At 47.4% G+C, this 24125-nt stretch overlaps 1 protein-coding gene across 1 annotated transcript in view; it reads right to left on the bottom strand.

Annotated features, from left to right (window-relative positions):
* The window catches only part of pdzrn3b (PDZ domain containing RING finger 3b), a 59777-nt gene extending 36725 nt beyond the window's left edge, over nt 1-23052 (bottom strand). The window contains exons 1-3 of the mRNA XM_086118053.1: nt 22199-23052; nt 18041-18127; nt 15841-15948 (exon numbers count right to left, since the gene is read on the bottom strand). Of these exons, the coding sequence (XP_085974179.1) occupies nt 15841-15948; nt 18041-18127; nt 22199-22912 (909 nt within the window). The 5' untranslated portion in view covers nt 22913-23052. The remainder of the gene's footprint in view (nt 1-15840; nt 15949-18040; nt 18128-22198) is intronic.
* Nucleotides 23053-24125: the final 1073 nt, after the last annotated feature.

Raw genomic sequence — 24125 nt, 5'->3', positions numbered from 1 at the left:
AACACGTTTTTTTTGAACCACATGATATTATATACCGGAGTTTCCAAAAGAACACAACAAACAAGGTACTTGGATTCCCAAAAACGCAAAAGTACAAAAAATAACAAGGGTCCAAATCCCCCCCACCCCCACCCGCTCCAAGAAAAATAAATAAATAAATAAAGAGACACGACGAGACACAACTTAGATGGAAACCTCAAAAGACAAACAATGAATTAACAAAGACAGAAAGAAAGCAGGAAACTTGTAAATACACGCAGCCGACGAGATGATGAGAAACACTTGGACAAGACACGAATGGCTCAGGGAGCTGATTGGCAGACGCAAGGGACCGCGAGCACAAACACATCATGCCATGAGGAGGACATGGAAAACGGGACAAAATAAAATCAACAAAAACCCACGACGGGGGAAGAAAAAAAAAAAAAGCATTTGATGCATGAAATGACAGTCAATATGACAATATTTTGTCAAATTAGAGTCCTTTAGTCTGCCCACGCCCCACAATATTGTTGTAATCGTGGTGGCTTTGTTCAATAAATCAGTATTCTGCATAGACTAGGAAAACGAAAAAAACAAAACAAAAAAAAAAAAAGCGCATCTACCTTATAATTCGCAAGAGCGTAGCAGAGCACATCTCGGCATAAAATCTTTTGCGGTCTTCACCGTGGCAGATCTTGCAAAATGACTTTGAAAACCGCTAATTCTCTGAGGTAATCAATGACCCTTCAGGCTGATTTACGACACTGGCAGCACAACAAATGAATGACGAGCCTGAACACTTTGAGCAACAAAGCGCAAATAACCAACATTGACTGCATGCCAGCACCCGATATTCATCCAACGCTCCCTGAGCTAAATCGACAACATGTGTTGGTAATTCGAATGATGTCAAGCGTTTGACGGATGAGACCTCGGCTCTACGCAAGCACACATTTTGGAGAATCAGCCCACCAGTTATGGACAAAGGACCGACTCCGATACTTGAACGCATCCGCGGAGCCGGCTCATGATGCGCGCCGTTTCCCTAAACAGGCACGGAAACCTCGTTGTTTTTCATCGCCATAAGAGCATTTGAAGTACCCGGTATCTCTCCGGGTCCCTGGAGAGAACCCGCACAGCCACGGGGAGAACATGCAAAGTCCACACGGGAAGACCGGAGGCCGGAATGGAACCCTGCACCTCTGCACTGTGAGGCCGACGTGCTCGCCGGTCGACTACCGTGCCCCCCCACAGCTTCAGTCATTTGCAGCTATTTATTGATTTATTTGTCAAATTTCAGCTTCTACGTGTTGCCACCTAAACGTCATCGACCCGATGCTTTCGGAATCTCCAACACACACACCGATACAGAGCTAGCACTTTTGCCGCGCCTGCTCAGGCTAACAGATTGTGCAGTAGCGCAAAAGAGTCGGTCAAAGTATCCCACTCAGGATTTCAAACTCCGATTCAAAGCCAGTGGCTGTCTCACAAGCGCCATCCGCATTCCAAATGACTTGCGACAGTAACATTTCTGTGGCTGGCCTGCTGGACGACGGCAATTTGGAATTAGTTGTTCATTCTAACGAGATGACTTGCTTGACTCAAGCTGACGTTTGAAAAATAAAGCCAACGCTGACAGCAGCCAAGTTTCTGCTTCAGCCTGATGGGATTCCAAATTGACGGGAGCCACTAAAACGACCACACTTTGCTCGAGATGTCGCCCTCCTCATCATTAGGACATTTTGATAGATAGCCGTGATGTCATCCACATCGTCATTCTTTTTTTTTTTTTTCTAACAATCTGGATTGCCGTGCAGCCTCACTTAATCTGATTTAATCGTCCAAAAAAATAAAAAATAAAAAAAAAAGGTTGCCGGTCGTTAGAGTCCATACGGAGCAGACTTTCCCACTCCAAAAGTCTGCAGCTCAAGCTGGGAGTTGGCAAATCATGGCCACATACAGACCAAACCACAAACACACACACACACACATATACATATATATATATATATATATATATATATATATATATATATATATATCCATCCATCCATCCATTTTCCGAACCGCTTGATCCTCACTAGGGTCGCGGGGGGTGCCGGAGCCTATCCCAGCCGTCATCGGGCAGTAGGCAGGGGACACTCTGAATCAGTTGCCAGCCAATCGCAGGGCACACAGAGACGAACAACCATTCACGCCCACACTCACACCTAGGGACAATTTAGAGCGTCCAATCAGCCTGCCATGCATGTTTTTGGAATGTGGGAGGAAACCGGAGCACCCGGAGAAAACCCACGCAGGCCCGGGGAGAACATGCAAACTCCACACAGGGAGGCCGGAGCTGGAATTGAACCCAGTACCTCTGCACTGTGAAGCCGACGTGCTAACCACTGGACTACCGGGCCGCCTATGTATATATATATATATATATATTTATATTTTTATATATATATATATTTTTTTTTCCATGACACACTCCAGTACCCAAATTCAGGGCATGGATGCTGCACGAGGGTGGTGCCATGGTGACACTGGACTGAAGAAGTGGAATTTTCTACCACACGCACCTTCTTTTCGCTCCCCAACAGACAAGCTCTGATGGAGAGATAAGATGAAGGTCATGCTGAAAGAACAGAGATTCCACTCGGGAATGTGTGGAATGACACTCTTGTTTCGGCACAAAGAAAAAAAAAAATCATTGGATGCAACTGGCACGGAGTTATGTGAGCATCACCGCGGTCAGTGCGAGTTTGCCGCAGGAACAACCAGTTGCAGGAGCGGGCGCAAACACGGCATCCTTGTGTGGACAATGTGAGGGTGAAATGGCAAGAGAACAAAAGGCCACCCTTCAATCAATACTGCGGATTACGACGGAGGGGGAGGCAATAAAGCCGCGCTTGTTGTTTACCCTTCACGTCGGCACACTCGCGCTGTTTATTTTCTCTGTTTGATTAAGGGGCAAATTACTTTTACGTCGCTTGGTTTTCGTCAGGGAATGAGCAACCGTCGTCCGCCTCGACCAGCGTTTGCCGATCTGACCTGTACATGCGTGCTCACGAAATGAAGCGCGCCGCTGAAAGGTGGCGTCTTTTTGGCATGTGCATCACCTCGTGCATCTTTTCAAACGAGCTCGCTTTACAATTTACAGATGACATTTTCCAATGAAGACGAGATCCCTTGGAAAGGCGATCGGGCACTTGACCGAAATGAATGACGGGTTTATGGGAGCGAGTCTCAACTGAATGACTCCCGTTCTCGTGATGGGGCAACGGGGGTCACAGGGGGGGGGGGGGGGGGCACATTTTATTCTCCATGTTAACTTTTGCTCTCTGAATAGGAGCTGGACAATCAAGCTCAGTCAGAGTCAAGCCTGAGCGTGATGGTCGTTCTGGAGGTTCCAGGAGACACCGCGACAAGGTGATTCGAGACGTCCTTCGTCCCTGGAAGTCGAGTCAGTGAGATCCTCTCAAGTGGTGTTCCTCCTTTAGGCACAAACACGTGCTCCACTTCAGCAACCAATCAAGTCGACTGTGTTCTTTGGATGCCACGTCAGGTTTGAGCCAAGGATTAGAACGGCCGTGTAAAAGTTGACGTCTTACCTCCAAACATGCCATATTTGGTCATCGAAACAACCGAGGAGGCATCAGAACCACAAAGCTACATTTTTTCCTCGGAGAGTCATACTTGATTCATCAGAACTTGGAGAGCGAGAAGTGAATGAATGTGGGAAGGAGATGAGAAGAGAGACAGTGAGAAATGAGAGCGTGTCATGCTTTCAACGTCTTGAGCGACGACTTGTCATTTCAGCAATCTTCCCGGGAAAGGCAAGGCCTGCAGAGCTCTGTCCGCGTGCCGCGTCAACGACAGTGGAGTCTTTCGTTCCCCCCCCCCCCCCCCCCCCGTCAGAGTTTCTGCATGGCGCAACATAATTCACGGGTGGCCAAACACAGCAAAGTGTGGCTGAAACCGAACGGAGAAATATCACCGCGGCAGCAAGTCTTTTTACTGGCCCAACAAACCAGTGCAAAACCTTTGGGAAAAAAAAGCATTCCGACGAGCTCAAACGCTTGAGTTCATCTGTTTTCTTTTTTTTCTACAGTGCACAAAGAAAATACACACCAGTGGAAGCGGTGGCGGTTTAATAGCCACCTCGCACGGTTGCGTTCATATGCTCGTTTTGGCACAAAGATGAAGTGAGTTTTTGTTGATCTGTTGTTGTTGTTGTTGTTTTTTTAAAACGTGAAAGGCCCAAGTCTTTGCAAGCTTCTTTACGAGACTTCATGCTTGCAAAAGATGGATTGTTTCGGTTCAAGAAGCACAAAACTGCTGACATTCAGCATGCACGGAAAAATTTCCATTGACACATTGATTTGGAAATACTTCACAGTCTTATGAAAGAAAAAAAAAAAGCACACAACAAAGAAAACATGTTTTGTGAATTGAATGTCACCTGGTCCATCATATGCTTGTTCTTCATTCCTGCACTTGGAGAGGAATTCAAATTGTGAGGTGCCAGGGGCGCACAGACAAAAACGTCGGGCCACAGACTCACTGACCTCACTGCAAGACCCGGTCTGAGGTGGTGAGCAACCCCTCCCCCTTCAAAGTTTGGACTTCTGCGAGAGTCAAGTCGGAGAAAGGTCATACGTGGAAAGAGAGTGGCTGGCTTGTCCCGAATGTAAACACCTCCATCCCAGTAAATATTGACCACGTTCAGAGTGCTGTGGAAATGCTTATTTGCTAGGAGAAGCAGTCAAGATCGAGCAGTTGAAGCGCACTTGATGTCCTGCTTTGACCTTTCGCCACTTGATGAATTATTTCCTTGCACAAATTCTGCCAAGGTAAGCCGTGTCGAAACAAGAATGGAGGAGGACCATACTGATGTTTGCCGTCTTGAAATGTGAGGTGAGGAAAAGAAAATTGTGAAACAATTTTGTATTCATCCATCCATTTTCCGATCCGCTTCTCCTCAGAGGGGTCGCGCGGGGGGGGGGGGGGTGCTGGAGCCTATCCCAGATGTCCTCGGGCAGTCGGCGGGGGGGACACCCTCAATTGGTGGCTGGCCAATCACACGGCACACACAGACGAATGACCAATCACCCTCCCAATCACTATTTGAGAGTGTTCCATTGACCTGCCACGCATATTTGTGGAATGTGGGTGCAAACCGGAGTACCCGGAGAAAACCCACGCAGGCACGGGGAGAACATGCAAAGTCCGCACAGGAAGGCCGGAGCCGGGATCAAACTCACGACCTCTGCACAGTGAGGCAGACGTGCTAACTTAGCACCGTTCTAACCTACAATTTCGTTTTCTAGAATTGAAATCACCATGAGCAGACTCACTGAATATTAGCGACGGGTGGCTAGACGGGCGACCGAACAGACGGACAAATAGTCAGATATCTGCAGTGGCTTTGCGATGCCACTAAATTGCAAATGGACAGCGAGAGAAAAAGAGGATGCTGCCAAAAGATGTTGCACGTCTCTCAGAGAAACTCTGCCTCCGGCATCCTTGACAAATGAGGACGGATAAATAAACTCCTCTGGCGAATAACCATGGCTGTTTCTTTCTGATGTAACCTTGTGGAGGAGTGTCAAAACATAGCAACCATCGGCCCACATTTGCGCTCGGTAGGCTTTCGCATAAAGGACGCAATGTCCAGCGCATTTGGTTCAAATTAGGAAGGTCGCGCTGCACGCTGGGTTTATTTGGACCTCCGACAGCCAAATAATCACAAGGCTCTGACTGCGATGGGACAAATATCAGCAGTCTGGAACAACTTCTGTTTCCTGGCTAATTGAAAAGCAAACTCCAGGCCATTTCTCATTGTGAGAGCTTTGCGTCTTCTGGAAATGGAAATTCGGCCTGCAGGATGTGAAACGCTTTTTGTTTCCGAGGGCAGAACGGTGCGTCGGGATTGTGAGCCACGTTGGTGGTTTGTGCGCAGAAGCGGGCCGGTCTCTTGGAGGTAAAGAACTGGGAGGAGGTCCGGATGAGACGGAGAGTCTTTCATTTTGCCGAACCTCTCCATGCAAAAGCGATGCTGCGGGAGGGGTTCTTGTTTTCATAGCGAGTAGCAAATGCGGTGAAAGCGCCGAAAAGGTTCTCGCAACCAACAAATATGTGAGCTGCAAAGACGCGCAGGCACATCACAGCACGCCAACAAAAAGAAAACACGGTTGACAGGCCTAACCGAAAGCAGGTCGTAGATGGTATGACAGATATTTGGCTTTGTACCGGGCGGCTTGTGCTGTAAGGAGCTCGCTGACGGAGGTGCAGTCGCTCGACCAGAACAGAACCAAACCCACAATCGGTTCGATCTTATCAAGGCCTTGTTTTGATCTGCTCTCTTGCTTGCTTTCAGTTCAAGGAATGTCAGCCCAGAAACCAAAAAGAACAAACAAAAAAAAAAAAAGAGTTGCTTCGTAAGACAGCTGTGCAGCACCAACAAATGACACAAGAGGGGCAACGGACGGTCATACGCGGTGTGTACGGATTACGGATAAAATAGAGGTTGTGTATTTCTTTATTTTGCAAATCGTAATTCCCAAAATAAAGGGCCATGTGTTAGATCAAGTGAGTGTGGAAGGCGGCGTGCCTTTGCTCGGAGGTAGCAGCTGGTGGCCCGATATAGCCGTTGCTGCCGTGCACAGAAACGCCGCCTTTTTGCGCACAGACTCCCTTTCCAGAAAGGACCGCGGAGGGCTACGGACGATAAAATTCAGATTTTCACTTGGGAAAATAAATCAGAGCTTCGGTAATTGAAATTCAAGCGCGGTGTCAAATATCCTACAGACCATCGAGGCTACGCTTGTGGCTTTATCTTGCATCGGCTGCTGCTTTGGGGGTGGATTCCTGAGCTCACACGCTCCCATATTTCCCATGTTTTGTATGCACTTATCACCCGGTAGAATAAGGCTGGAGGATGCCACGCAGTACCAAATCAAAAGGGGAAACGGATCTCTGTTTTAAATCTCTGCCAGCCACGTCATGTTGAATGCGCATGCCGTCGGTGGCCAAAGTCAGCCAACTAAGAACGTAACGTGCACAAAAGGAAGATTTGGCCTCCCTTTGACAATTTTCCACCGCCGCATCGACATAGAGGAGGGTGTGTGAAAACTACAGTGACAAAAGGTTGAATTTTCTTCCGTTTAAAAGTCTGCCTAAGGCAGCTGGGCGGACGGCACAACACTAAAAAGCCTTTTGTCCGGCCGGGATCGGCATGACGTTGGGGACATTAGATGTTATATTACACTCCTTGTTCTTTTCATGGCCTGCTTCCGCTTTGTGCTTTGAGGCTACTGTTTTCATAAGACGGCAACGAGAGAAAAATATTCAACTGAGCTGGGAACACTTCCTCAGAAGGATTCTTTTACCACCTGCACATATCAATCAACCGTTTGGCCTTTGCAATATGCAAGGGACGGGGGACGGGGGACGGGGGGGGGTGAATGGGGAAATTTTCACTTGGATCGCGCTCCAAGATGGAGACGAATGGCTGCCTCAGCACGTCGGCCCGTCTAGTCGGACCACTCGACGTAACAGACACTAATCTGTATATTCTGCGTATGAGCGAGCGATGAAGATATCGATCGTGACACATTGGCGTTGATCTTGGCACGGGCTCCCGCGGGCTCACTTGGTGGTCCTGAGCGTCTCTCAAAAAAAACAAAAACAAACTCGGCAGTTATTTTCTCTGCTCGAGCACTATCGTATGACACCATCGAAAGCAATTTGTGGCCGCAGACTATTCTGCCTCAGGTGCGAGATTCACTGATGTAAGAACACGACAACGAACCGAGGCAAATAAATAAAGTATCCCCGTGAATAAATGGGTTTGAGTGTTTGATACATTTGACCAATCAAATGTATTGTCCCCGTTTTGTTCCAGTGCAGTGGGCTCTCCATCGAGAACATAGAAGAGGACTCTTAGGACAGTAAAGTACGCCTTGCGGCAGGACGTGTGTATTTTAGGGGTGTGCTTTGAGAAAGAGCCCACTGTGGAGGTACTTTTACAGCTCGGGGAGAAAGAGGGGGTGGGGAAAAACATACAACAAGCCACTCGCTAGCTCCTGGCTGTTTGTCAAAAAGGAAAAAGGAAGTCTCGAATGAGGCAAAAGTGAAAAAGGAACATCTCTCTCAAGGGAAGACAAGAGACCCACGCAAAGCAGCGAGGTAGAGGCGTAGAGCCACGCTGATAGCCGGCGCTCTCCACCTATTTGCATACATTTCCATGAGAAAAGGCGGCATCGTGCGGCGCGCACCCAAATGAAAGTGACCTCTCTACCTTGTCGAGGGAGTCTCGGAAGAATTCGAGTGGCGGCGGCGGCGGCGGCTTCGGGCGGGCAGCTTTAGCGCATTTATCACTGGAAAAGGACTTGATGTAGTCCAATTAGCTCAGATATTGCGCAACATCTGTCTTGTACAGGAGGGCCAATTATGCTCAGTGATTCTTTACATCTGTGAAGTCCTTGTGGAGTCTTACAAAATGAAACTCAACATCTGTTCGTGGCGGTGTTGGCCATTGCCCCAGTAGAGCAGGTATGACGTCGGGAAACGGTTCAAGGCATCAAAATTCCACACCTACTCATTTTACAGGTGGAACATGTCCAAGCGTATTTTATTTATTAATTTTTTGGGGAATTTTGAAAGTGAGGACGCATGTTTAGGTGTTCAGTGCGCCACAAAACAGGCAACAGCACACCAAGCTTTAATCTCGAACTCGATAGAAAGTAAGCAGGTTGTCAAAAAAAAAAAAAAAAGATTGAGTGCTTGTGAAATTTTCTGGTACACAAGCCAAGCTATTTTCCAAAATGAAAACAGTTGAACCGACAGATGAAGGACGAGTAGAGATGAAAGTCACACACACACTGCTGTGGGAACAAAACGATGAAGCAATTTCAAGCAATAACTCCATGAAAGCGTGGAGGCAGTTCCTCCATAAAGTCCTCACTGATGTGGAAATGAGTGTGTGGTGAAAGCCCAACACTTGAACGAAAACATATTGAATTCACTGTCATACGAGTAAGATCATTACATCCATTGGAGTGTTCGAGATGTTATCTGTAAAGGGTATACACCCATCTGCAGATGTTGGCACGGGCACGGGATCGGTTTTGACGGGAAATATGCAACTTCGGCCTTGCTTAGACGATTTTGATTTATTCTTAACTGCTTCTTCATTGACTGTCATAGATACCGGTAGCCTTCTACGGTGCAGGCCGCCCACTGCCAATCACCGTTCGTTTTCTGTGCTTGCTATGGATTAGTTCAAAGTGGAATCATACAGGCTAACGGTGCAGAGGTGCAGGCTTCGATTCCGGCTGCGGCCTCTCCCACTGCCTGCGTGGTTTTCCTCCGGGTCCTCCGCTTTCCTCCCACATTCCCAAAAACATGCACGGCAGGTTAATGGAACACTCAAAATTGTCCTTAGGTGAGCGTGAAAGGTTGTTTTGTCGATGTGTGCCCTGCAATTGGCTGGCAACCAGTTGAGGGTGTCCCCCGCCTACTGCCCAACGAGGGCTGGGACAGGCTCCGACACCCCTGCGACCCTCGTGAGGATAAAGCGGATCAGGAAACGGATGGATGGATGGATGGATGGAATCAAACATAAAAATAACAAAACCGACATGATGAAGAACATTACCATCCTGCATGACTGAAGTGTCATATTTTTGGTTAAAACAATGCTAGCGTTCTGCAGCAAGGAAGCTTATCAAACAAACTCCGTTTCAGAAGAGAGCTCCGATTTGTTGGGCAAAAACTGATTGTAAAGCCAACATTTTACTAGAGTTTCAGGAAAGATGAGAACTTACGTGGGCACAGTAAATAAGTAACTTGATGCCGTTGCAAATTATGCTCCCTGATTGTACTAAATGAAGTGTGATTTACTTCAAATTTTAGGGATGTGCTGGATACATTCCCCCCCCCCCCCGAAGTCCAAACTATCTGCATCCTAAAATGCCTTTGAGCCCACAGGACTTCCCGCTCAAGTACTCGCTCTCCTCGCTAAACCCATCGTGAGTGACCCAGATAGAGCCAGAGATAGGGAAGGTAGAAAGAGCGATCGAGCAGGGTGGTGGTTTCAGTCGAGCACCGGGAGGGAAGGAAACAGCCATTAAAGCCAGTCTGTTAATCAGCCATTTAGGGTTTAATTGAGTGGAGTTAATTAGGAGTCAGTGGGCAGTCTGTGCTCGGGGGGCCAGAGGCTGACATGAGAAGCAGCTGGCTCAGAAACCTGAGCCGATTGTTGCCGATTCTTTTGCGCAAAGCCGGTGGCTGAATGGCAGGAAAATGAGCGTCATTACGCTCGTCTATTGCGGCTGCCTTGAAGGAGTTTGGGTGTCATAAATGACCCCGCTACCTCCAGAAGCCGGGCAAGGCGGACTGTACGTCTCCACGGAAATCAAGCGCCGGCTTGCCTTTGAGGACCCGGCCGGTTTAAAGTGAGTGGAAAATACCACATTGTGTGCGCATGCGCGCTGGGGGAGACGCAGACAAAAACAGCAGTCTGGCCGGAGTGAGGCGTCAGCTCACCTCACACCATCTCTACACTGAAACGACTACACATCTGATTAATCCCCCCCCCCCCCACACACATAAAAAGAGCAAGAAAACAAAGATGTGCCTGTCCTCACTCCCTAAAAGCAGCTCTGCATAGAGCCACCATGAAGACCAGAATCCGAGTCCACCCTCCTAAAAGTTTGATTTGATTTAATGTCCTGTTCCTGCCTCAGCTGGACCACGGGGCACTGGAATGTGATGTGGCGACCGACAAGGCTTGGATTGCTTAGTCTGCGATGGATTCATTCGACATGTCTGGGTCCAGAGTGGCCGCATTCAGGCTGTCCATCAGGGGAGTAAGCGCATAGCGTGCTGGGAGCCTAAAATCCAATAAAGGGTTTGACAAAGAACTGCCTCTTGACTCCGAATACCAAACAACATGTGATCCTCCTTAGGGAAATAACTTGCTTGTCTGTTCCGCTTCGCCCCACAAGTCCAAAGTAATGGAGGAACGTCCTGCTGAGGATGCCATGTGCTGCGTCGAATTATGGCATGTTCTTATGCCAAAGGAATGCTAAATAGACTCGAGATAAACTGCAAAACTCTGCGCTCGAACTGGCATTTTTACACCGACGTGTGTCATGTAATCGATCCTCCCAACAGTTGATAAGGAAATACCAACGATAAAATGACTCGACATAATCCACACACAAGGCAACAGGAATGCTTAAACATAAAACAGGGGGGGAGGGGGTCAGTTTGAGGTATAGAACGGTCCAAAATTTAAAAATAGAACCTCAGCAGCTATGTGAGCGAAAAAACAAGATCCCGGATACCAGCGGTCGAAATGGGTTTTCTCCGCAGGGTGTCCGGGCTCTCAATTAGAGATAGGGTGAGGAGTTTGCTACTTCTCCACTTTGAGAGGAACCAGATGAGGTGGCTCGGGCATGCCTCCCGGTCGCCTTCCTGGTGAGGTGTTTCGGGAATGTCCCACCGGCAGTAGGCCCCGGAGACGACCCAGGACACGCTGGAGAGAGAAAGTCTCCCGGCTGGCCTGGGAACGCCTCGGGATCCCACCGGAAGAGTTGGAAGATGTGGCTTGGGAGAGGGAAATACGGGCTTCCTTGCAAAAGCTGCTGCCTCCGCCACCCATGACTTAACCCTTGCACAGCAAAAATGAATGGAAAAAAAAAAGCCGCGGGGGGCATGCATCCCCTAGACAAATCTCAATTTACATTTCTGTCAGTACCTTGGAAGTGCTGGCTGGCTGGCGTGCTTTAAAAGCTGTCTCCTGGATGGTGACTTGATACTTAAACAACTGCAGGGAGGTTCGCGGTGTTTAGTGGCTCACTGAGGAAACTCGGAACGCAAGTGACAAGTAAGAAACTGCAGCTGTGCTCCGGTTAAAAATTGGAGCCGAGAGGAGAGACGTCAAGGCAAATAACTTCAAAGGCACTCTTTTACAACACTCACGAGGTCAAGCCGACGGGTAAAAGAAAGTCGGGATGTTTAGTTCCCGATTTGCCCCTTCCTGACCGAGGACGCCAAATGCTCGACTATCTTATACCGAATTATTCTTATGTCGGGACTCTTTAAAGAGTGGATTTGTCTCGATCAACGGCTCCAAAACAACTCGGGCTGACAACCTTGAAAATGAAACGTCTTCCAAGATTTCGGGGCGAAAATCATCCCAAAGCGGGTAACTATAGTGGTGGCTAAAAGTAACAAAGCGCAGCTTTGCAGAACACGGGCATGTCTGCGACTTTTGGACAGTGCCTTTGGGATGATTGGCCTCGTTGAGACTGAATGAAAAGGTTCTTTTGTGGAATTTTGCCCCTCCGTTCTGCACTCAGCAGTCGAGAAGTGTATACATTTATATAAATATTGTCTTAGCTGGAGCACATTCCTGCTGGCTAGCCCCCTCCTTCTCTAAAAATAAAAAAGGTACCCACACATAAAGTCCTACCCACCGTATGAGAAGTGGCGTTTCCCTGTGCCCCCGACCCGAGAATGTTTGCTGACGATTTAAAAGGTGACACTGACAACGCCTGTCCAGACGTCATCGTTCTGTTCCGATTTTCAAGGTCATTTGAATGACAAAAGTCGGACTTGGAATTGAATATATTGCCTCCTGATGAAAAGCTCCTGCTGTGTGTCCACTTTCAAGTTTGACTTGTGTGAATTGATGTATTCTGCTCCGCCGACTCTCAGCAGTAAGTAACGGCTGGTTTTGTATTTTCTTTCGAAATGAATGTTTGTCGTGTTTTTTTTTTCAAGAGGACCCCGGGAAGACTGGCACTGCCTAAGGGCACAGCTCATGGGGATCCTAACAAATCAACATATTTGAAGAACAAACTTATGTAAAAAAAAAAAAGATGTATTGAAGTCGATGATTGGCAATCAAGGTTTAATTTGTTTGGCTAATTTGGATTGTCGACGTGATGTACAGTATTCATGTCACAATTGGATGGCTAAATTAGCCATTAGCTTTTGAAAAGGCAGTGTGCCCGTTGACTCCGTGCAATTCTTTTTCTATTAAAAAGCATTCGGGGAAACATACACCATTTCATCTTGCACATAAAGGACAAACACTTTGAGGAGGTTAAAACAAATAACAACAACAATAAGTGGCCGCAAACACTTAACCTGAGTGGGAATATTTTCAGCTTGCGAGGGTCTCCGGGAAATGCGAGCATAGCGCGAGCTTTTCTGACTGAACAAGGGCGCATTCATGTGCGGGTTCCTAACAGCTCACTTCGAGGAAAGCCATCTGTTATCACACCCCCTCGCTAAGAGCTTGTTGTAGAAGTACGAGCCGTGGCTCTTCATGTACGTGCTACATCCATATAGACTTAGCGGAATTATGAACACCTCGACAACGGCGCTGCAGTTTCGGCCTCATCGGGCCTTAAGTGCGGTAGGCCGCTTCTTGTCGTTTGACGTGCCAGTGAAAGGCTTGCTTTGTGCCTTGTATGTATAGCTGCTCCACTTAATCGTTGAGACGCACACTGTAGGTCACGTTTATTACTGTGAAGAGAAACCGGAAAGGAAAGCCGATACCGTTCAAATAAACGCAGAGCACACAATACATGTACACAAACGAGGACGGGGCCACAAGGAGTCGTTTTCAAAATACTAACACGGCAACTGCTTTGGGCAATATGGATTCCGTTTCTTCAAAAAGCCACCGTAGCAAACCAGGTCAACTTACGTCACGCGTGCAACCAAAACAATAGCAAGCTTGTCATGATGACAGATGTGGTTGAAGTGAAATCTCAAAGTACATGACACGGAGGTCTTGGCTCAAGCGAGGCCGACAAAGAGAGAGCGCTCGGAATATGACCGCGCCGCTATGATCGGGTTACCACTGGAATAAAAAGCGCGAGTGTGGAACAACCATTCTGAAGTGTTTTCAACTTTGGCGTTGTGATGGCAGAATGATTCGTTACGCTCGCTTGCTGTGCAAATGGCACTCGCTCAGGGAGGGTATCAGGCGTGCCAAATGGATCATGCAAGGGATTCGCTGTGGGTGACCCCCCCCCCCCCCACAGCCCCACCCCCCACAATGGGAGGAGACAAAAGTCAACGACATTGGCCTTAGCCCCTCAAAGAATTGACTGGTCAGAGGGCACAGGTCCCCGAAGCCTCTGTTCCATACGGCAGATAAATTACGACCGTCATTTCAATCACACAGCTGACAAGTGAACACAAACGTCGTTAAGGCCTTGACAAAAAAAAACATGACATTGCTGCGACCGCTATGGAAGCACGTCGTTTTCAAGCACGGGAATGACAGAGAGCGCAAAATTTTCTTCAAAGCGCTTCCCCACAAACATCTTCGTCAGCATCGGTCAAAAAAAGCTCGGGGCAATTTCATCGAGGTTTGACAACAAACTCGCGGCGTGCGGTAATCCACACTTGTAATCCACAGAAACCTCTTTGTTCACTGAAGCCATTGTGTAAGGTTCGGGCTGACAAGGCTTCCATTAAAGCAACCTTTGTGTCGTTGAGTTTTTCAACGCATCCCACGAGTTGACCTTTGGGTTAGCGGGCCTTTTTCCATACAAGATTTTGCCAAGAAGCGGGGAGGATCCTGCTCCGTCACCTTTTCATGAGCGTCATTGCCGACGCAGAGACGACATTGGACTCTTTCTCGCTGAGATGAGTCGACGAGCCGTGGCCAATGGAGCTTCGCGTCAAAAGCCAGACAATAAAAATGAGTTTAAAGACGAGTTTTAAAGATGGGCACCGAGGGGGCTCGCCGAATATTCAGCGGGAGGTCATTTTAAAGAGAAGGAGGGGCAACGGAAAAAGCTGGATTCCCTCTGAGCCTCCGCCACGTACTCGGTACCTCTAAAAGTGTCTGGTCCGCCTGAGCTGCCGGGCAGATGCGAAGGAGCTCCGAGAGGTAAGGTAAAAGGATCTTCAAAAGAACTCTAAAACGAGCCAAGTAAAAGATTGCCAGAGTAGGAGTGATGTGCGGTGAGCAGCAGCATTCTGGACCAACTGGAGACGCTTCATGGAGGATTGGCTGACTCCAAAGTAAAGAGCATTCCGGTCATCCAGCTGAGGTGTGACGGAGGCAGGAATGACTGTTTCGAAATGCTACAATAATCAGTAATAATAATAATAATAACAATAAAAAAAAAAAATAGGTGACATAATAAATGAAATAGCACAAATGAATGCAGGCTGAGCCCCACGAAATAGCCCTAAATTAACTTTGGATGTTTACACTCTCGAAGCAGGACAATAGACTCACTAGGCAGCGATTACACAAGTAAACCAGCGCAGGACATCCCTTTTCTTTTTTAGAGTGCGTAAGGTAATCACAGATGGAATGCGAGGCCAGTGGCGCTCGGCCTCGTCTGTCTCTGTTGCTGCCGCCAGACACAAATGGGTCAATCTGAAAACTTTCTCCTGCTCGGGGGATGCGGACACTTTGTGCGCAGTCATATGACTGCCTGGCTCTCTGTGATCAGTGAGATGGAGTCAAAAGTAACGGAGTGAAATGATCTTTTTCTGTTTCACAGAAATACTCAAGTAAAAGTCAAGTAAGCGAGTAAAACATAATTTCGGTTTGGCTGCAATGAAGTCCCACTTAACAATGGCTCCAGTGTTGTCCCGAAGAACTCAATGTTAGAACCTTTTGCCATCGCACACCCGACTCGTATTCTTGGCGACAATAAAATCCCAAAATGCTGATGCGAGGTGTCACGTTGTCATCTTGAGATGATTTGTGCGGTCACTGAGGCATAAATATTCAGTGAGTGTTGAGAAGTCATCCAACTTCGCATCTGCATGATCGTTTCCAATTTTCCCTTTTGCAAGACCGGATCGGGAGTCACATACCTCAATAATCCGGTCGTGGATTTGAAGGCCGTCCTCCTTGTCCGCTGGTCCACTCTCAATAATTCTGGACACAAAGATCCCCTCGTTTGAAGCGCCGTCATGAATATCCTATGGAGGAATTTACAGTGCAAACTGTGAAATTTACTGCTTGTAGGCTAAGTTTGATTCAAGAAAAAACAAAAAGAGTTTTGGGGGTGAGGAACATGCCATCAAACACCAACCGGGCAGGCACTAAAATGGGCCCACATCAAACGATCTCATTTTTTAAGGTTACTAATTGCAAATGACTAGTTCAAAAATACAATGAGTGGAAGTGAATGGAAGCATATTTATTGTGAAAGCCTTTCATTAGCCATGCATTTAAGTTTCCGAAATGACACATCGGCGCTGTTGCATGATGATCTGCAAAACCATGACAGCGCATGATGGAACGTCATCTTTTCGAGATCAAAGCTACAAACAACCTCAGCTATCCAAGCGGTGGGTGGCCAATGAGAGATTGAGGTTGGGGCTAAATCAGAGCCGGGCAAAGCGCAGCCGCAGCCTCTGTATGGCCCTCACAGCGGCCACGAAGTCAAAGTAAAATATCAAATACGCGGTGCTTGATTTCAAAAGGCACGGGAAGAACATGCAAACTCCATACAGGAAGGCCGGACTCGAACCCTGGACCTCTGCACTGTGAGGCCGGCATGCTAACCGGTCGACTTATAATTTTCTATTTGTGGCGATACATACCACATCTACTCGTGTTGCAATTTACTGAAACGGGACAATATGTTTTTTTTTTTTCTAACGTCGACAAAAGTTGAGGTTAGCATGTTAGCTCGGCCCTCGGCAAGCGTTCCAGTTTCTCGTGTGGCCCCTGAGCAGAATCAATTGCCCATCCCTCAACTAAATGAATACACGTAGGTATTTATTACATGTTGATGAACTAGCGTGAAACCTGCGGCCATGATGCTTCCCTGGCCAAACGATTTGACTCTGCCTGGACATCAGCCAGTCCGCATTAAAGCCTCTGTTGAAGACCGACCGACTTGAAAGAATATAAAACGGTGGTCCTCGACCCGCTTTTGAAATTCTCTTTCAAACTGATGAAGCGTACATGCTGCGTGCACCACGGTACATTTTAATTGAAGTCATCATCTGCCAAATTATAACTAACTACTCCGGACCTGCTTCCTTCCTCTTTCAAAGGGAGCGTGCGGTGGCAACGTCGACACCGCTTCACTGCAAATTATTCTCCACGCTCCCCGCTCGTTGCCCCACGACTAACCCGTGACATTTGCAGACAAACAAGGTCTGGCGGAGACCGCAAAATCTGGCAGCCGATCGCTGGTAGCAGCCTTTGCTCAATGACGGCCACATGAAAAGCGTATGTCAGAAGCTATAAGGACATGAGCTCTCCCTGTCCTAATGAGTAGCCTCTTCCACAGACTGTTGGTTTTTGAGGTTGGCAGAAAAGCAAAAGCCAAGTATTATGTCAGCTCCTTCGATGCGTCGGCCTTTGATGACAGCAAGTAGCATTGGCAAAACCGAGATTTACTTTGTTGCTTCAATCTCTTTATAGTTTGCGAAAACAAAAACAAAAACGTTTCAATGTCCCAATCGACGTCGCGACAGAAAATGGCATCTCTGTGGCGCGGATAACTTGACTTGAGTGGCGTCCGAGTGAACCCGATACCGATCGCGCCGTTTTGCTTCCTCGGCGACAAGAACATTTGCCTCCCTCGACAGGTTTTATTCCAACAAGTGTGTGGCATCAGATTCAAATGTGACTTGAATTGGAACACACATAACGGCTCGGGAAATTACAGGCCAGACAAAGCAACCTTTGGTTTTTACCTCACCACCAAAATGTCCTCAATTAGAGAGAAACACAAGGCAGGTCACAGACCTGACCCCATATTTAACGACCATAAACGTAATTATAGATTTTTCTTTCTTTTTTTTTTTTTAATCCGTAACGTGCCTAAACCACAGCCGAAGCGAATACAAGCACAGTGAAATGTAATAATGCAGTCCCGTTCATTCATGGACAGAACACACACTGGGGCATCTCCACTCACTCTTGCAGGGGAAGATTGCGGTGCTTAAAGTGTGTGCTTTACATTCCTGGCTTGACACATGACACTTGTCTGATCACTGGGTGGGAGGGGGGTGTGGGGGGTGAAAGTTCCAAGATGCTCTGCTTCTAACCTACCGCACATGGCTTTCCTCCCATGATGTTAAAGCCCAGAGAGCCGCCCTCACGGAGAAGGACAACCGCCACACTTTTCGTGTCGCTTTCCTACGGGCACACAGAGGAGAAATGCAGCGGGTTACTTGGAACACTCCAACATTGACGCACATTCACTGATGGGATATACGTTGTATCGACAAAATAGGAAACGGACGATCTTGGAACGTCACAAAAGTGACCTAAAAAAGAAAGAAGAAGAAAAACACAATAGAACAACAAAAATCCAGTGGACATCACGTGATTGCGGAAGGTACCGGGGTTGAGAGATTTGTCTGAACGGCAAATGACTTTAGCACAGTTAGCATCTTAAAAGACTAAAAATCCACCAAAGACTTTTGAAATATTCTGACGGCCATGTTTTATGATCGATATCTCCTCCTCCTGGTTAGTGCTCCGATACGCCCCTTAATTTTGACTTCAAAATGGCGCCGCGAGAGTGACTGCCTTTCCAGCAGCTCCGATATTTTGTTGTTGTACTTCTTCCTTTCATAACTTTGCTGCTGTGAATTGGGAATCTCTCCATTGTGAGACTAATAAAGGTTTTCTTATCTTATCTTATCTTATCTTAAAAAGTAGCCAGAAAATACAGACAACACAAAACACGTGAGCGGAAGTGATCGATTTGTTCCTTTCCAATCTGACAAATACAGAGCGCGAATTCTGCCTTGATTTTAACATCCGAATGACGAATCAATATTTGATATAACCAGACAATATCGGGCAGGTATGTACGAAGCGTGATGAAGGAACTGGGTTGCTTCCAAGCCAACAGTACGTGTATGTGACTAAATATAAAGCAACAATATCAGCACGTACAGAGCCCCCAACTGCCATGGACTCTAAAAAAAAAAAAAAAAGGCCGTCATGTGCTGTCAGGTCGTTGAGGAATGCGCAGCCCTGCATTGTGTCACGCCACCATTAGCAACACATGCCGTCACATCAGCGAGGCGGACGCCTCACCAAAAAGTCAAGAAGCCAGGAAGACAATTTCCAGAATGAAATCAAACTCTTGCGTGCAGCTGAGCTACACGATTCCGCCAAGAGCCCTGAAACAAATTGGAAGGATTTTGAAGGTGCTCTAACGTTTAGTCGGCGAGATATTAGAATGTACTCCGAGTAATTAAGGGGGACTTTCTCAGACATCTGCAAACACTCTCGCGAAGCTAAATGAGGAGAATCTCTTCGGGAGGTTGTGCATTTCCTCAAGCATCAGGTATGTCCAGGTGCTAAAAGTAAAAGACAACTTTCAGTTGCGCTATAAAGCCAGACCTGATGAGGACTCACGAGATACAGTAAAGGGCAAACTCATACAAGGCAAGGAATAGTGTGCTCAGCGGAGGGTGACCGCCCTCAAATCCGGTTTGTGAGGGATCCCCTCACCCCGAGCGTGGTTGAAAGCATGCCGACTTTGGCCTCGTCCAGTTTTTCAGAGGCGCCGAGCTCGATTGCAAACTCGTATACGCCACAGAGTTGGGTAAGTGGCCGTAAATGGTCATTTTCTGGTCCGAATGCAGGCCAGAAGGCGATCGGGGAGGTCAAGGTAACTAAGTCCAAACACACGACAGAACGACTGTCGCGGTAGGCCTGCACCTTTCGTCAGTGGCCGCCCACGACATTTTTACGTGACGTTAAAATGTAATTCCTACCTCGGTCCGACAGAGACCTTCGGCTTGATGTACTGCACAGACGGTCAACAGATAAATGTGTCCTTTACTCTGACTAACGCGTTGCTAATTTGGACCAGACTAAGAAGATCTGCACACACTTCATAGTTCCATCCCCCAACCTTTGACTAAGTAATTGAATACATGAAGCCAGTCGAGAAGGAAGAGCGTACGTACCACATTACTGCATTTTCAAAATGAATCGTCTGATTTTAATCTGTAAAGGGGGGGCTGAGGGGGGGGGCATGTCTAACGTACAAAATGTACTGCTCTGTAATGCGGTTTGTTTTGTGTGTGTGTGTGTGTGGAGGGGGGGGGGGGGTGTTGCAATTTAATAGGTCAACTGGAAAAGGCTTCATCCATGGAAAAAAAAAGGAGACTGAATCATCTTGCGCAAACACTCATGTTCAGAGCAGCTGGGTGACCGTGGCAGATTTTGGCCGATATTGCCCCTCCCCCTCTCTCAACACCCATCCCCTACCCACCACTGGCCTGAGTTTACAGTAGGTGTGCAGTCACTTCTTTGTGTATGTATATATATATATATATATATTGGGGGGTGTTATTGGTCTTGAGTTGCTCATTCCTTTTGGATAGAATAGAAGAAGCAGCTTTAGAATAATAGATGGTACAAAAGCATGGGACTTTTTTTTTTTTTCTCCTTGACATCAAGATGCTCGCACTAATAATAATGCTCCTAAAACTACAGGTCAAATTCTACGAGACGCATTGGTTCACCAAAACTTCACTCGATACATTTGAAAATGTGATGAGCGACATCACAAAAATGAAGTTGTCTTCTAAGACCGTTCTGCGCTTTACTGCCCCGCCCCATAAAGAAAGAAAGGAAAAACAATTGGCTGTGGCTTTTGTGGCTCACTTCCAGAACACTCGTCATTTATTTGACGTTTGTTCGAGGCCTGCCAGAACAGGGGACCGCACTCGGAATGATGTGATGAATGCATAGCTCAGTGGGACGGTGACATGCTGTCAAAGGAAGGATAACAAGCAGCTCTGCTCGCAGGCAAGTTGTCTTACACCACCGTGAGCGAGCCCATCCATGCCTGACATCAGTGCGTCCGATGCGCCATTTACCAGTCTAACGAGGACACATTGCAAACATAAAAAAATTGGGACTTCAAAAGAGTGATCCGAATGGGTGGTTGCAAATGGACGACTTCTTTAGAAGGGTTTGAAACAGAACATGCAAGCTAATATGGAGTCGGTCTCTCCTTGAACGCCAGCAAAAATGAAAAAAAAAAAAAAAACTATGGAGTGTCCCATTCGTGGGCGTAGAAAATGCAAATAATGGAGCTTTGTTTCACTATCTATGCCACCGACATAGAGTGACAGACACAATAATTTGCATGCTCCTCCACTTAATGGCAGACACAACTAAGCTGTGTATGCACCTGTTGCACTTGATGCAACGGAATAACTTTTTTTGGGCTATACACAGTCAGTATTTTGGAGCCCATCAACGAGATTGAACCAAAAACAAGAAGCTCTCACGATCCCAATCGAAGATGGACCAATCTGATGGATCGATTTCAACACCTGGTTTTATTTACCGAGCAGTTGACTTTTGCTATTCGTGGGGCATTTGGGACCGGAGCGGACGACGAATCACGAAAATTGGCCTGTAATTTGCGCCCGATGAAATGCATTGGGAAAAAAATTTATCACAATTAAACCTGAACAATTATAGCAAAAACGCTGATGAACACGAAAAACGTGGAAAATGGCAAATACCTCCCTCCAATCAAATAAAAATGAAATTTAAAATACTGAAAATAAATCCGGATGCGAAACATTGGATCGTTAACGATGGCAACACAAAAGTCCCAGAATGAGATTGTTCAGGTATGGCGCATGACCTCAAATGATGACGTTACAACCGATCGGACGATTTTTGCCTAAAAATGCCAAATATGTACCGATCTGATCCGGCTGCTCAGAAGTATGTAAAATCAGCTTTTTTTTTTTAAATTCAACAGGTCCAGATGTCACAAAAGAAAGAGCTATTTGTGAGTTAAGTGAGATCACGACTTCAATACATTGGATACACTTTTTCGACGTTAAAATATGCGCCTCGTGAGTGTGGCACTGAAAGGTGACCCTGAGCTGGCAGGACCCCAAACGAGCATGCTGCCAAGATTCGACTGAAGAGCAACCTGGCTCTTGTTGTGTACAGACCTGCAGTAAATATTTGCCGCCCCCATTGCTGACTGCCAGCTGGCCGGAGGCACAGCTGACATCCATGTCTCAAAGAAGACAGCTCGGAGCATTGCAAACGCTGACCCCTAACAAGCAACAAGCGACGCAAGAGTGACTCCGAGGTTCTATTCGGATACAGTGGCAACCGCAAAGCACGTTTGTTTCGCAGACTTGAAAAGTAGCAAGTGAAGCCTGCACACAACTTTGGGTGAGGAGTGATCGATGCTCCCCCGTTTACCTTGCAGGAGAAAGTCACCGTTCTGGTGAGAGAGTCGATCCTCTCGCTGTATTGTGCGAATTTCTTCTGGTATTTCACCGCCGTCATCTGCAGCTCGGCGTGAGCGGCGGACAGTTGCGCCAGAAGGGCTTTCTCCCTCTCGTTGGCTTCGATGGTCTGCTTCTTGAACTCGCTATCCAGGCGCATCGTTTGGTATTGCAGCGCGCCGTTGTGCGCCTTCAGGGCTCTCACGCAGCAGTGGTCGTCGAGTCGCCGCTCTCTCAGCGTGAGCGTCAAGCCGCAACCGCGCTCGCAGGCGCCCGCCGCGCGATAGTCGCACGTCTCCCGCATGTGCGCGTCCACGTCCCGCAGGCTGAGCACCTCGTCGCAACCCTTATTCCCGCACTTGGCCGGAGAGTAGTCGCACATGCCGGCGTGCTCGGCCAGGTGCTGCAGCTTCACCACCGCGGCGCAGCCCCGCACATGGTTGTCGCATTTAATCTCCAGTTTCAGGATGAGGTTTTTCAAAGGCAGGACGTGGTTGAGCTCTTTGGAGGAGATCCGCTGGCATTTGACGGGGCAGCTGCTCTGCTGGACGACCCAAGGCAGAACGCAGCCGGAGCAGAAGACGTGGCCGCACGGGGTAGTCAGAGGGTCTTCCAGAACTTTATTGCACAGGTTGCATTTCAAATCCGGGTCGACTGTTCCACTGAAGCGGTCCAGCTCGAATCCCATGTTTGAGCGAGGCCGAATCCAAAACTTCTGGCCACCCCACCCCCGCAGCGTGAGACGGAGACGCGGGGCGTTCTTAGCTGGTCATCGGAGGAGCGCTCACACACCAACTGGTGCTTCCAGGGTCCTCGCAGTCTTTAACTCAACTCCTGTCATTGACAGACTCTTTGGTGCGTTCGCGTGCAGCTCGGAAGTTCTCGCGTCGGTCAAAGAGCCTTTGTTTTCGCCCCAAGTTTACCTTCAGAATTGTTACACATAACCGCGAAGAAGAGAGAAACAGCAATACTGTGGAGATTGAACTGAGAATTTGCCAGAACTGTAATCGTAGGTTGTCCTTACAAATAATTCGATGTTGAAGTTCTTGTTTTAAAATATCATTGAACGTTCCCTTTCAACTGAATTCAGTGCAACTCATATCAGCGACACACACACGTGTCCAAATTATCAGAGGCTAAAGTTTGCCTACTCATGTAGAAGTACACGATTGAGTACGAAAAGAATGCTAAAAGTAGACGCACTAATTTAATTGAATTCCTTTTTAGCTCGCATTCGGTCACTCCGATTGCACGTCGTACACGTTTCTCTGCTTACATTTGTGTGCAACTTGTGAGCCACGCATTAAAAAAAAAGTGATTTCAGTGTTCTGCTGAAATAATACATGCAAAGCAAGAGGTGTGCAAGGCTGCCGCTCCGATGCAGAATGGCCATACATTTAGCAATATTGACGACCATCACAAACGGCCACTTGTCACCGATTAAAGGTTTGACAAAACGACATGACCACTTTTACGCGGTGAATGTTCAGACATGCACAGCATGCTTTATCTGCGAACACGAGCTCCTTGGGAGAGCCATCACAAACTGGACTTTCAAGTTTCAACACACTGCTTGAGGAGAAATGCAGGTAAGAGCTGATTTTTATTGTTTACCTGGACTATAATGTTTGCTGTGAATAGGGTAGCACACCAATGTTTGTGTGTGAAAACTACTTCTAATATAAAGAGAGCATGTTTGACCTCACTTATGCTGATGTAGATCAATTAATTCTTCTTGCGTCCAACGGCAGAGGAAAGTACGACAAATCTGTGTATGCACCTATTCTCATTGATACAACAAAGTAAGTCTTCCTGTGAGCAAATCAGGGTTGTGTTTCATTCATCAGGCCCAGTGTTCACCCTGAGGGCTCTTTTTTTCCTACCCTGTACAAGTCTGGCAA

This window comes from Hippocampus guttulatus, chromosome 8 (genome assembly GCF_054856545.1).
Source record: "Hippocampus guttulatus isolate MCC_2025c chromosome 8, RoL_Hgut_1.0, whole genome shotgun sequence".
In the NCBI taxonomy this organism is placed as follows: domain Eukaryota; kingdom Metazoa; phylum Chordata; class Actinopteri; order Syngnathiformes; family Syngnathidae; genus Hippocampus; species Hippocampus guttulatus.
Note: the sequence above shows the minus strand (reverse complement) of the source record. Positions and strands in the feature narration are given on the sequence as shown.